This window comes from Zeugodacus cucurbitae, chromosome X, assembly GCF_028554725.1.
Source record: "Zeugodacus cucurbitae isolate PBARC_wt_2022May chromosome X, idZeuCucr1.2, whole genome shotgun sequence".
In the NCBI taxonomy this organism is placed as follows: domain Eukaryota; kingdom Metazoa; phylum Arthropoda; class Insecta; order Diptera; family Tephritidae; genus Zeugodacus; species Zeugodacus cucurbitae.
The window spans coordinates 32,620,585-32,634,656 of NC_071672.1; the positions used below are offsets into that span (position 1 = coordinate 32,620,585).

At 41.9% G+C, this 14,072-nt stretch overlaps 1 protein-coding gene across 33 annotated transcripts in view; it reads left to right on the forward strand.

The window, feature by feature from the left end:
- Positions 1 to 14,072, forward strand: part of LOC105218270 (twitchin) — a 107,133-nt gene that overhangs the window by 84,821 nt on the left and 8,240 nt on the right. For all 33 annotated transcript variants that reach the window (XM_029044104.2, XM_029044117.2, XM_011193736.3 and 30 more), the window contains 5 exons: positions 36 to 926; positions 1,019 to 3,691; positions 3,755 to 4,036; positions 4,105 to 4,404; positions 4,494 to 13,964. In XM_029044104.2, the coding sequence (XP_028899937.2) occupies positions 36 to 926; positions 1,019 to 3,691; positions 3,755 to 4,036; positions 4,105 to 4,404; positions 4,494 to 13,964 (13,617 nt within the window). The remainder of the gene's footprint in view (positions 1 to 35; positions 927 to 1,018; positions 3,692 to 3,754; positions 4,037 to 4,104; positions 4,405 to 4,493; positions 13,965 to 14,072) is intronic.

The following is a 14,072-nucleotide window of genomic DNA, read 5'->3' on the forward strand; positions in this document are numbered from 1 at the left end:
AGTTGCAACACTAATAAACCTTTAATGATTCTTAGTGAAACCTCACATTAACCGTGACAAGATGAAACCCATTAAGGTGCGAGCAGGACAAACGGTTAAACTTGATATTGACGTTAAAGGTGAGCCAGCACCAACGCTTACATGGACATTAAAGGAGAAAGAACTATCCAGTGATAACCAAATGCGTTTGGAAAATGAGGACTATAACACGAAACTAACGATACTAGACACAACACGTGCCCAAACCGGCATTTATAAATTGAAAGCTGAAAATAGAAATGGTGTCGATGAAGCCGAAGTGGAAATTATTATACTTGACAAACCCGCAAAACCAGAAGGACCACTGGAACCATTTGACGTACATAAGGAGGGCTGCAAATTGAAATGGAAGCAACCAAAGGATGATGGTGGCGTACCACTGACTGGTTATGTAATTGAAAAAATGGACACAGCAGTTGGACGTTGGGTGCCAGCTGGCTCTGTAGATCCTGAAAAGACAGAACATGAAATTAAGGGACTTGAGCCTAACCATCGTTATCAGTTCCGTGTAAAGGCAGTTAACGAAGAAGGTGAATCAGAGCCTTTAGAAAATGAGAATATTGTCGTGGCGAAGAATCCATTTGACGTGTCCGCACCACCTGGTTTACCAGAGTTGGAAGACTGGGACGAACATCATGTTAAACTAAAATGGGAGCCACCAATTCGCGATGGCGGTGCGCCAATTACCGGCTATATAATTGAAATGATGGACAAGGACTCTGGTGAATTTGTCAAAGCTGCGGAAGTTGACGGTCCAATATGTAAGGGCACAGTTAAAAAACTAGATGAAGGACAGCAGTATAAATTTAGAGTACGTGCGGTAAATAAAGCCGGTCCTTCAGAGCCATCTGAACAAACAAATTGGCATACAGCGAAGCCACGATTCCGTAAGTATTATATACTTAATTACTAAAATATTTAAATAAATTTTAAAGAGTTATTTTAAATTGCATTAAATTTGGAATCGTTTGTTTTTCAGTAAAACCACATATTGATCGCACAAATTTGAAACCAGTTATTGTGAAAGTTGGTCTATCCATAAGTTTAGATATTAATGTTAAAGGTGAACCAGCGCCGAAAATTGAATGGTTCTTTAAAGACCAACCACTGGTATCCGACGAAGAAGGTATTAAGATTGATAGTGTTGACTACAATACAAAATTCTTTGTGATGCGTGCTAAACGTCCACAAAGTGGCAAGTATGTTATAAAAGCCACAAATGAAGTTGGCGAAGATACTGCTGAACTAGATGTTACTGTTTTGGGTAAGCCCGGAAAACCAAAAGGTCCACTACAAGTTAATGACATCACTAAACATGGTTGTAAATTGAAATGGGAAAAACCATTGGATGATGGTGGCGCTCCAATCGATTATTATGAAATTGAAAAACTAGATCCACATACAGGTCAATGGTTACCATGTGGAAAGAGCACTGAACCCGAAGCCAAGATAATAGGTCTGCAAGAAGGTAAACCGTATAAATTCCGTGTAAAAGCTATCAACAAGGAAGGTGAATCGGAACCTTTAGAAACTGAAAAACCAATTATCGCGAAGAATCCATTTGATGAACCAGACAAACCTGGCCGACCAGAGCCAACCAACTGGGATAAAGATTTTATCGATTTGGCGTGGGACCCACCAAGCAACGATGGTGGTGCACCAATTCAAAAGTATATTATACAAATGCACGACAAATCTGGACGCGGCTGGGTTGACGCTGCTACGGTACCTGGAGATCATACCAAAGGTACGGTTACTAACGTAGAAGAAGGGCATGAGTATGAATTCCGTATTGTGGCAGTGAACAAAGCTGGTCCTAGTGAACCTAGCGATGTTTCAAAATCAGTTGTTGCCAAACCGCGATTCCTTAAACCTCATATTGATCGCAAAGCTTTACAAAAGAAAGTACTGCGTAGCGGACAAATGTTACATATGGAAGCGGCTGTAAAAGCCGAACCACCCGCTAAAGTGACCTGGACCTACAATGGTCAGGTGCTCAAAACAAACGAACGCATTAAAATTGAAAATGAAGATTATAAAACTACATTCATTATGCCAAAAGTTAGGCGTGCAGACAAAGGTATCTATATTGTAACAGCTAAAAATGATTCCGGCACTGACACTGTTGAAGTGGAATTAGAAGTACTATGCAAGCCAGGTACTCCAAAGGGCCCGCTTGCTGTTTCTGATGTTACTGCCGAATCGGTTCATTTGAAATGGGACAAACCCGACGATGATGGTGGAGAACCAATTGAACACTATGTTGTTGAACGCATGGATACTGAAACTGGTCGTTGGGTACCAATATGCACAACTAAGTCACCAGAAGCCGATGTAACTGGTTTGGTTGAAGGTAAACAATACTTGTTCCGAGTGAAAGCTGTCAATGCGGAGGGTGATTCGGAACCTTTAGTCACCGAGACACCAACCACAGCTAAAAATCCATACGATGCTGCTAATGCACCAGGGAAACCACAAGTCACTGATTGGTCTGCTAATCATGCTGATTTAAGTTGGCGTCCCCCAGAGGATGATGGTGGTGCGCCGATTACTGGTTATGTAGTAGAAAAGAAAGATAATAACACCGGAAAATGGCAAAAGATTTTAGAAACGAACACACCCGACTGTAAAGCTCGAGTTCCAGATTTAATCGAAGGCACGAAATACCAGTTCAGAGTAAAGGCCGTGAACAAGGCCGGGCAGAGTAAGCCTTCTGAAGCTTCTGAACAGATGACGGCAAAGGACCGTTTTGCACCACCTAAAATTGATAGAACACACATAAAGGACATAACAATCAAAGCTGGACAGCATGTGCGTCTTGATATTAAAGTATCGGGAGAACCTCCAGCAACTAAAACATGGTTCCACAATAAAGCTCGCATTGAAGATCAAACCGATGATATAAATATCGACTTGGAGCAATATCGTACCAAATTTTCTATTCCTATTGCGAAGCGTAAGAATACTGGAAAATATACAATCAAGGCTGAAAACGATTCAGGTCATGATGAGGCTACATTTGAAATCACAGTTTTGGATAAACCAGATAAGCCCGAAGGACCATTGCGTGTATCAGATGTACACAAAGAAGGTTGTAAAATAAAATGGAATCCACCTTTAGATGATGGTGGTTTGCCAATTGAATACTATGTCGTTGAGAAAATGGATGTGGGATCAGGCCGTTGGTTACCGGCAGCACGAGTTAAAGAACCTTTTGCTGAGCTCAATAATTTAGAACCTGGTCAGGAATATAAATTCCGCGTAGTGGCAGTAAATACTGAGGGCGAATCAGAACCCCTAGATGGGGAGCAGTCAGTTATCGCGAAGAATCCATTCGATGAACCTGGCAAACCAAGTACTCCCGAAGCTTTTGACTGGGATAAGGATCATGTAGATTTGGTATGGAAGCCACCACTAAATGATGGAGGCGCACCAATTACTGGTTATGTTATTGAAAAACGGGAAAAAGGTTCTGATCGCTGGATCAAAGCAGCAGAAGTACCAGCCGGACCCAGTGTTGGTGAGTGTAAAGGCACTGTACCAAACCTTGACGAGAATTGTGAATATGAATTCCGCGTAAAAGCCGTAAACAAAGCTGGCCCTGGAGAGCCATCTGATGCAAGCAAGTCCGTAATTACAAAACCAAGGAAATGTAAGTAAATTAAAATTATTATTTTACGCCAAAAACATTATTTTTTTCGAATATTCATTATAGTGGCTCCGAAAATTGACCGCCGCCATATTCACACCTATAATGTGAAAGCCGGTGAACCAATATTTTTGGATATACAGGTTACGGGCGAACCCGCACCCGATGTTACATGGTCCCAATCTGGCAAATCTATAATATCCACATCGAATAAGCGCATTGAAAATGTACCCTACAATACAAAATATGTGAACGCCAGTCCAGAACGTAAAGACACTGGTTTATATAAAATTGTTGCAACAAATAGATTTGGACAAGATCAAGTTGAATTCCAAATCAATATAATAAGTAAGCAATTTTGGTAAAAAGATAATTAGTTCAAATTGTAATCAATTATTTTTCACTTAAATAACTAGCCAAACCTGGCAAACCCGAAGGCCCGCTGGATGTTTCAAATATTCACAAGGAGGGTTGTAAGCTTAAGTGGAATAAGCCTAAAGATGATGGCGGCGAACCTATTGAAGGATATTTGGTCGAAAAATTCGATCCCGATACTGGCATTTGGTTGCCCGTGGGTAAAGCTGATGGACCTGAGTTTGAAGTTGAGGGTTTGATTCCTGGACATGAGTATAAGTTTAGAGTTAAAGCCGTGAACAAAGAAGGCGAATCAGAACCACTAGAAACGTTTGGATCTATCATAGCTAAGGATCCTTTCGGTGAGAACTTCTGTAATTTAAAATATTTAGATTTACTTATTTTAAATTATCATTATCTAAGAGTTAACTAACGTTGAATTTTTTTATAGTAACGCCATCACAACCTGGTGCACCAGAACCAAAAGATTGGACAGCAAACAAGATTGAACTACTGTGGCAGGAACCGGCATCTGATGGCGGTTCTCCAATAACCGGTTATATTATAGAAATGAAAGATAAATACAGCCCAATGTGGGAAAAGGCTTTGGAAACAAGCGATCCTAAACCTACAGCCACCATTCACGGTTTAGTTGAAGGCAATGAATACCAATTCAGAGTCTTGGCGATAAATAAAGCAGGCCCTTCAGAAGCATCTGATGCTAGTAAACCGTTCACTGCTAAACCACGTTTCCTCGCTCCGAAAATTGACCGACGTAATTTACGTGACGTAACCATATCTGCTGGCGCTCCGCTGAAATTCGACGCTGTTATTACAGGCGAACCAGCACCTAAAGTTGAATGGCGTTTCAACAACTGTCCCTTGCAATCCAGCAATACCGTTACAATTGAAAGTCCGGATTATTATACCAAAATTGTTGTTAGACCCACAACACGTGGAGATTCTGGCGAATATGTTGTAACAGCCAATAACAGCTCCGGCAAAGATAGTGTTCTTATAAATGTCGTTATAACAGACAAACCCACTCCACCACAAGGTCCACTGCAAATTTCTGATGTCCACAAAGAAGGCTGTCACCTCAAATGGAAGCGTCCACTTGATGATGGAGGTACCCCCATTGAATATTTCCAAGTTGAAAAACTTGATATAAAAACTAGTTGTTGGGTACCTGTGTGTCGTTCTAATGAGCCGCAATCAAATGTTACTGGACTGGAACCAGGCGGCGAATACAAATTCCGTGTGTCGGCTGTAAATTCCGAGGGCGAATCAGCACCGCTGATAGGCGATGAGTCCATAATAGCCAAAAATCCATTCGATGAACCAGGAAAGCCACAAAATCTTCGACCCACTGACTGGGATAAGGATCACATTGATTTAGCTTGGATTCCACCACTAAGTGACGGTGGCTCTCCCATTACGTGCTATATCGTGGAAAAGAAGGACAAGTATGGGCAATGGGAGAAAGCACTTGAAGTGCCGGCTGACCAATGCAAAGCAACTGTACCTGACTTAATAGAGGGTCAAGCCTACGAGTTCCGCGTATCCGCTGTAAATGCCGGTGGTATTGGTGAACCATCTGATGCTACTGCACCAATTATAGCGAAACCCCGTAACAAGGCACCACTAATTGATCGTACAAACCTAATTGAAGTTCGTATAAAAGCTGGTCAACCATTCGCTTTTGATGTAAAAGTATCTGGTGAACCAGCCCCACAAACTAAGTGGTTGCTAAAAAAACGTGAGGTAACTTCAAAGGATAATGTGAAAGTCACGCACAGTGACTACAATACCAAACTAAAAGTTTCAAATGCAACACGCGCAGAGTCTGGTGTATACACCATACATGCTGAGAATGCTTCTGGTGAAGATTCGGCAGATGTTAAGGTTATCGTAATCGATAAACCGTCTCCACCTAATGGTCCTTTGAAAGTCAGCGATGTTCACGCAAAGGGTTGCACACTTAATTGGAACCCACCAGATGATGATGGTGGTCAACCAATTGACTCTTACGTTATTGAAAAACTTGACGAAAATACAGGTCGTTGGGTACCAGCTGGCGAAACTGATGGACCAGAAACTAAATTCAATGTACAAGGTTTGACACCAGGACATAATTATAAATTCCGTGTTCGTGCTAAAAACCGACAGGGAGTCTCAGATCCTCTTACTACACCACATTCTACAGAAGCGAGGAATCCCTACGACGAACCAACTAAGCCAGGCACACCTGTCATTAAAGATTATGATAAGGACTTCGTTGATTTGGAATGGACAAGGCCGGAAAGTGACGGTGGATCTCCAATTTCAGGATATGTTATTGAGAAACGCGATAAATATTCACCCGATTGGGAAGAAGTCGCTGTTGTATCAGATGATGTTTGCAATGGTCATGTACCAAATTTGACTGAAGGTGTTAAATATGAATTCCGTGTACGTGCTATTAATAAGGCAGGAAAGGGTGAACCTAGCGATCCAACAGCACCGCACCTTGCACGAAGCAAGAATGTTCCACCTAAAATTGACCGTAACTATATGTTAGACATTAAAGTACGTGCCGGTCAAGCATTTGAATTTGATGTGCCAGTAATTGGCGAACCAGTTCCTAGTAAAGAATGGACGCATGAAGGAAATGTGGTTCTCAATAGTGATCGTGTAAAAATCGTACATGAAGATTACCGCACGAAGATTCGGGTAGTAGACTCGAAACGTGTCGATACTGGTGTTTATACCTTAGCTGCTCGCAATATCAATGGCATGGATCGAGCAACAGTTAAGGTAACAGTATTGGACACTCCTGCACCACCCGAAGGTCCTTTACGACCACAAGATGTTACCAAGAATTCAATAACGCTAAGTTGGCGACCACCTAAAGATGATGGCGGCTCTGAAATTACCCATTACGTTGTAGAGAAAATGGATGCTGCAGCAATGCGTTGGATACCAGTTGGTGAAACTCCAGATCTTCAAATTCGCGCAGACAATTTAATTGAGGATCACGATTATAATTTCCGCGTACGCGCTGTTAATAAACAAGGTGAATCTCTGCCGTTGGCAACCACACAGTCTATCACAGCTAAAGATCCATTTTCACGGCCTGATAAACCGGGACAACCACAACCAGTTGATTGGGGTAAAGATTTTGTTGAGCTTGAATGGTCTGCTCCAAAACGAGATGGTGGATCACCGATTACAGGGTATATTATTGAAAAGCGACCAAAGTTCGGACAATGGGAAAAGGCAGCAGATATTCCGTCCAGTGAAACTAAAGCTTTGATACCTGATCTGACCGAAAAGGGCGAATATGAATTCCGTGTAATTGCCGTAAATAAAGCTGGTCGTAGTGACCCATCCGATGCATCAGTACTAGTAACATGCAAACCCAGATTCTTGGCTCCTTATTTCGACAAATCGCTATTGGAAGATATTACTGTCCATGCAGGCAAACGACTGGGTTGGTCTCTGCCTATTGAAGCTTCTCCAAGGCCAACTGTAAAATGGTCATTCAATGGTGTTGAAATACAACCGAATCCCCGCTTAGATATGAGTCTTTTCCAAAATGAATTGACATTTGAGATTTCCTCCGCTCTGCGAACAGATGAAGGTCGTTACACTTTATCACTGAAAAATGAGCACGGTTCCTTTGAAGCATCCGCCCATGCAACTGTTTTAGATCGTCCCAGTCCACCGGTTGGTCCACTGCAAGTGTCTAATATAACCAAAGAAGGATGTCACTTGTCTTGGGGTGTACCGAAAGATGATGGCGGATCACCAATTTTACATTATATTATTGAGAAAATGGACCTTTCTCGCGGTACATGGTCAGATGCAGGTATGAGTACTCATCCTGTACATGATGTAACACGCTTAACACATCGTAAAGAATATATATTCCGTGTAAAAGCAGTTAATGCAATCGGTGAATCAGAACCTTTGGAAATACCAAATAGTATTATAGCCAAAAATGAATGCGATGAACCGGATTCCCCAGGACGTCCAATGATTACCGATTGGGATCGCGATCACGTTGACCTACAATGGACGCCTCCGAAGTCAGATGGAGGTGCACCGATAACTGAGTATATTATTCAAAAGAAAGAGAAGGGTAGCCCGTACTGGGTGAATACACAGCATGTGCCAGCAGACAAGACAGCCGCATCAGTAACTGGTTTGACAGAACGGCAGGAATATGAATTCCGCGTGATAGCAGTTAATAAAGCAGGACAGTCAGAACCTTCAGAACCATCAGATCTTGTTATGGCTAAAGCTCGTTATCTTGCACCCAAAATTATAACCCCACTTCAAGATATTAGAATAAAATCTGGTCTTATATTCCACCTTGATATTGACTTTATTGGCGAACCTGTACCAGAAGTTATATGGAATCAAAACAATATTACATTAACCTCCAATGAGCGCTCAACCATTACCTCTGTTGGTCATCACACTGTTGTACATATTGTTAATTGTCAACGTAACAACTCAGGCACATATCATTTACTGATTCGTAATGACTCGGGAATCGATGAAGGAAGCTTCCAGTTAGTTGTTTTAGACAGACCGGGACCACCAGTAGGCCCGTTGGAATATGAAGAAGTTACTGCTAATTCTGCAACTATATCATGGAAACCGCCGATTGACAATGGTGGTTCAGAAATTTCATCATATGTTATTGAAAAACGCGATCTCACTCACGGAGGCGGTTGGGTGCCCGCTGTAACTTATGTTAATGCAAAATATAATCATGCCGTCGTACCTCGACTGCTTGAAGGCACCAAATATGAGTTCCGCGTTATGGCTGAAAACTTACAAGGGCGTTCAGATCCATTAAATAGTGATGGACCTATTGTAGCTAAAAACCAATACACAGTTCCTGGTATACCAAGTAAGCCAGAACTTACCGACAGTGAAAAAACCCATATCACATTCAAATGGAAGCCGCCAATTAGTAACGGTGGATCGCCTGTTTTGGGTTATGACATTGAGCGTCGCGATTTGACAACCGGTCGTTGGGTTCGCATTAATGCTGAGCCAGTACCTAATACGGAATATACAGACGAACGGGTAAATCCTGATCACCAATATCAGTATCGTGTATCGGCTGTGAATGCAGCAGGCAATGGAAAGTCATCGGAACCTTCAAATACCTTCAGCGCACGCCCTATGCGGGAAAAACCAAAATTACATCTCGATGGTCTAGTTGGCCGAAAGGTAAAAGTCCGTGCTGGTGAACCTGTTAACCTTAATATACCCATATCAGGTGCACCGACACCAACCATCGAATGGAAACGCGGTAACCTCAAAGTGCCCGAAACAAACAAGATTTCTTATAATGTTAACTCGGAACGTACTATCTTCCGTATTGATGATTCCACTAGGCAGGATGCTGGTGTGTATACGGTGTCTGCTGAGAATGAATTCGGAAAGGATTCTGCAGACATTGAGATTATAGTCGTTGACAAACCAAGTCCACCTCAAGGACCACTTCATTATACTGAGGTTGCTCCAGACCACATTAGTTTAGAATGGAATCCACCTAAAGATAATGGTGGCAGTGATATCACTGGATATATTATTGAATTCAGTGAATTCGGTGTAGACAATTGGCGTCCAGTGCCTGGTTACTGTCCAAAGACAAACTACACAGTTAAAAATTTGATAGAAGGTAAAAAGTATGTTTTCCGTGTCATGGCTGAAAATATTTATGGAATTTCTGAGCCATTAGAGGGCAAACCGGTTATAGCTAAATCTCCGTTCGATCCACCAGATGCGCCCAACAATGTGCGAGTCGCTGCCTATTCACCAAGTTCCGCCAGTTTGGAATGGCAGCCACCAGATTCTTGTGGTGGTAAGCCTATCACTGGATACATTGTAGAACGCAGAGAACGAGGAGGCGAATGGATTAAATGCAATAATTATCCCACACCCAACACTAGCTATACAGTACAGGATTTACGCGAAGGTAATCGTTATGAGTTCCGCGTGACAGCCGTAAATGAAGCCGGTCCTGGAAAACCGTCGAAACCAACAGAACCAATGACTGCTCAACTGCAACGATATAAACCTGACGCACCTGAGCCACCAAAAGCGGATCGCATTACTAAAGATGGCGTCACACTTTCATGGAGGCCACCACGATTCGATGGTAAATCGAAAATTAAAGGCTACTATCTCGAAGTACGGCCTAAGGACTCAAAGAACTGGGTACCAGTCAACGAACTGCCAATCAGTGATACTGTTTATCATGTACCTAATCTAGTGGAAGGAAATTCATACTCATTCCGAGTATTTGCGGAAAATGATGTCGGACGTTCCGATCCTTCCAAACCATCGCCGTTAATTGTTATTGAAGAACAACCAAATAAACCACATATGGATCTTGGAGGTGTACGTGACATTGTTTGTCGCGCTGGTGACGATTTCTCTATTCATATTCCATACACTGGTTTCCCTCGACCCACTGCACATTGGTATTCAAACGACATGATTGTAGAAGATGATGGCCGTCGAATATTCCACCATTTGACCGACGACGCTGCATCGTTTGTTGTGAAGAATTCCAAACGCTCTGATTCTGGACAATATAGATTACAATTGAAAAATCCTTCTGGTTTTGATACGGCTACGATTAATGTAAAAGTATTAGATAGGCCTAAACCTCCAACAAACCTTTGTGCTGATGAATTTGCAGGTGATGCGTTAACACTATATTGGACCCCACCTAAAGATGATGGTGGTTCTTCCATTACCAATTACATTATTGAAAAGAAGGAAAAATCATCCAGCACATGGGCTAAAGTAAATAGCTACTGCACTGTACCATTTTTACGCATACGCAATTTGACCCTAGGTAAAGACTATGATTTCCGAGTTTACGCAGAAAATAAATATGGTGTATCCGAACCGGCTACAACATCAGAACCCATTCGTGCACGCCATCCATTCGATGTGCCCAATGCACCTGGTATACCACGGGGCATTGACTCAAGTGAAGATAGTATTACAATAACCTGGACCAAACCGAGACACGATGGTGGTTCACCTATTACTGGCTATGTTATTGAGAAACGGTTAATAAGCGAAGAGAAATGGACTAAAGCCATACACGCACATTGTCCAGATTTAACTTGTAGAATACCAAACCTAATTGAGAATGGGGAATATGAATTCCGAGTTGCTGCTGTTAATGCTGCTGGGCAATCGCCTTACAGTGCTTCTAGTGACCCCATTTATTGTCGTCGTCCACCACATGCACCAAAGATAACGTCTGATTTGTCAATAAGAGATATTACAGTTATTGCTGGTGAAGAATTCCGCATAACTGTACCATACACCGCCAATCCGCGTGCTACATCTGCATGGACAATAAATGGCCAAGAAGTTATCCAGGATGACCGTATACGGTTTATCACAGATGATAATAGTACTGTTTATTATAATAAATCTGCTAAGCGCTCGGAGACTGGTTCATATTCGATTACCCTAACTAATAGTAACGGTTCTGACAGTGCATCTTGTCATGTCACAGTGGTTGATAAACCTAGTCCACCACAAGGACCCTTATCAGTCTTTGATATAACACCAGACACATGTACATTGGCTTGGAAGACACCATTAGATGATGGTGGATCGCCTATAACTAATTACGTGGTCGAAAAGCTAGATAACAGTGGAACGTGGACAAAGGTTAGCAGTTTTATTCGTAACACCCATTACGATGTTATGGGCTTAGAGCCAAATCGCAAATACCATTTCCGTGTACGTGCGGAAAATCAATATGGACTCTCTGATCCACTTGAATTAGACGATCCAGTTGTGGCTAAATATCAATTCACAGTGCCAGATGCACCAGGTCAGCCTAAAGTTATCGATTGGGACTCTGGAAATGTTACTCTTATATGGGCTCGCCCATCTAGTGACGGTGGTTCACGTATTCAGGGGTATCAAATTGAATACCGTGATATTGTCAATGAATCGTCATGGAATACTTATGAATACTTAATTAAAGATACAAAGTATCAACTTTATAATCTCACAAATGGCTGCGAGTATGAATTCCGTATAAAGGCTAAGAATGCCGCTGGATTCAGTAAGCCATCACCACCATCTACCAAATTCAAATTGAAGGGCAAATTCTCAGTGCCTTCACCACCAGGTACACCACAGGTTACGAAAGTCGGTAAAAACTATGTTGATCTCAAATGGGAAAAACCAACTAGCGATGGTGGTTCTCGAATTACAGGATATATTATTGAACGTCGTGATATTGGTGGTGCAGTTTGGGTGAAATGCAACGACTACAATGTTATGGACACCGAATATACAGTACTCAACTTAATTGAAATGGGTGATTATGAATTCCGTATTTTCGCAGTGAATGCAGCAGGTCGCTCTGAGCCGAGCTCTTGCACCATGCCCATTAAGGTATGTGAAGTAATTGGTGGTGAAAAACCAGAATGGGTGACTCGTTTACATGATCGTGTTGCGCCATGTGGTAAAGATTTCACATTGGAATGCGAGGCCACGGGGAAGCCCCTACCAAATGCCAGGTGGCTACGAAATGGAAAAGAAATTCAAATGGGCGGCGGCCGCATTGTATCTGAAAGTAAAGATGGTAAGTTCCGTTTACATATTTCTAATGTACAATCCGGAGATGATGGTGACTACACTTGCGAAGCATTTAATTCTCTTGGTGTCGTGCATACAACTGGTCATTTGAAGATTGGTTCCCCGCCAGTTATCACACGTTGCCCCAGCGAACTACTGCTCCCTGAAGGTGATAATACGAAAATTAAGATCTATTATAATGGTGATCAGCCAATGAATGTCAGTGTTAGCAGAAACAATGAGACTGTTACGGAAAAAGATGAACCACACATCAAATGTACTGTATTCGATGATTATGTTACAGTCTTTATACGTGATATTGTTAAAACTGATTCTGGACTTTATCAAATTAAATTCGAAAATGAATCTGGCATTGCAACAGGTCAATTTGATGTCCGTATTACCGGATTACCTTCGGCTCCAGTTGGTCCAATGGGTGTGTCTCATATCAACAAACATTCTTGCACGTTATCATGGCGTCCACCATCCTACAATGGCGGTCTACGTATAACACACTACGTAGTTGAACGTAAGGATGTGACTTCACCACACTGGATTACTGTATCCAGCTTCTGTAAAGACTTATCATTCAATGTGCAAGGACTTATCGAAAATCAAGACTATATCTTCCGTGTCATGGCAGTTAATGATAATGGTATGGGACCGTCATTGGAAGGCTTGAATCCTATTCGAGCAAAGGCACCCATTGACCCGCCTTCATCACCTGGAAAACCATCCATAACAGAAGTAGGCGGCGATTTTGTGCATTTAGAATGGACGAAACCAGAATCGGATGGTGGTGCGCATATACAAGGCTATTGGGTTGATAAGCGGGAGGTTGGTAGCAGCACATGGCAACGTGTTAACGTTACCATTTGCCTTACCAACCAAATAAACTGTTCCAATCTAATAGAAGGTCGTCAATACGAATTCAGGGTTTTCGCACAAAACGAAGCTGGCTTGTCGAAGGAATCATCTAATTCAACTGCTGTTAAAGTAATAGATCCACAGGCTGCTACTCCACCAGTTATTGTTAAACCACTCGGCGATGCCACGTGCATACAAAATCACAATGCCCAATTTACCTGCACAATTACTGGTCTACCGCGTCCAGTTATTACATGGTACAAGGGAGCACGTGAAATTACAAATGGTGCGCGCTATCATATGTATGCCGAAAGCGACAACTATTTTCTCAATATCACAGATGTCTTTGGTGAGGACGCAGACGAATATATTTGTCGTGCTGTCAATAAGGCTGGTGCTAAATCAACACGAGCTGCCTTGGCCATTCTGAGTAAGTTATTACCAATTAACATACATATGTATTAATTTTATATTTAAACACACACTTTTAAATATGTGTAAACAATATTACTTTAATTTATTTTATTCATTTATTATT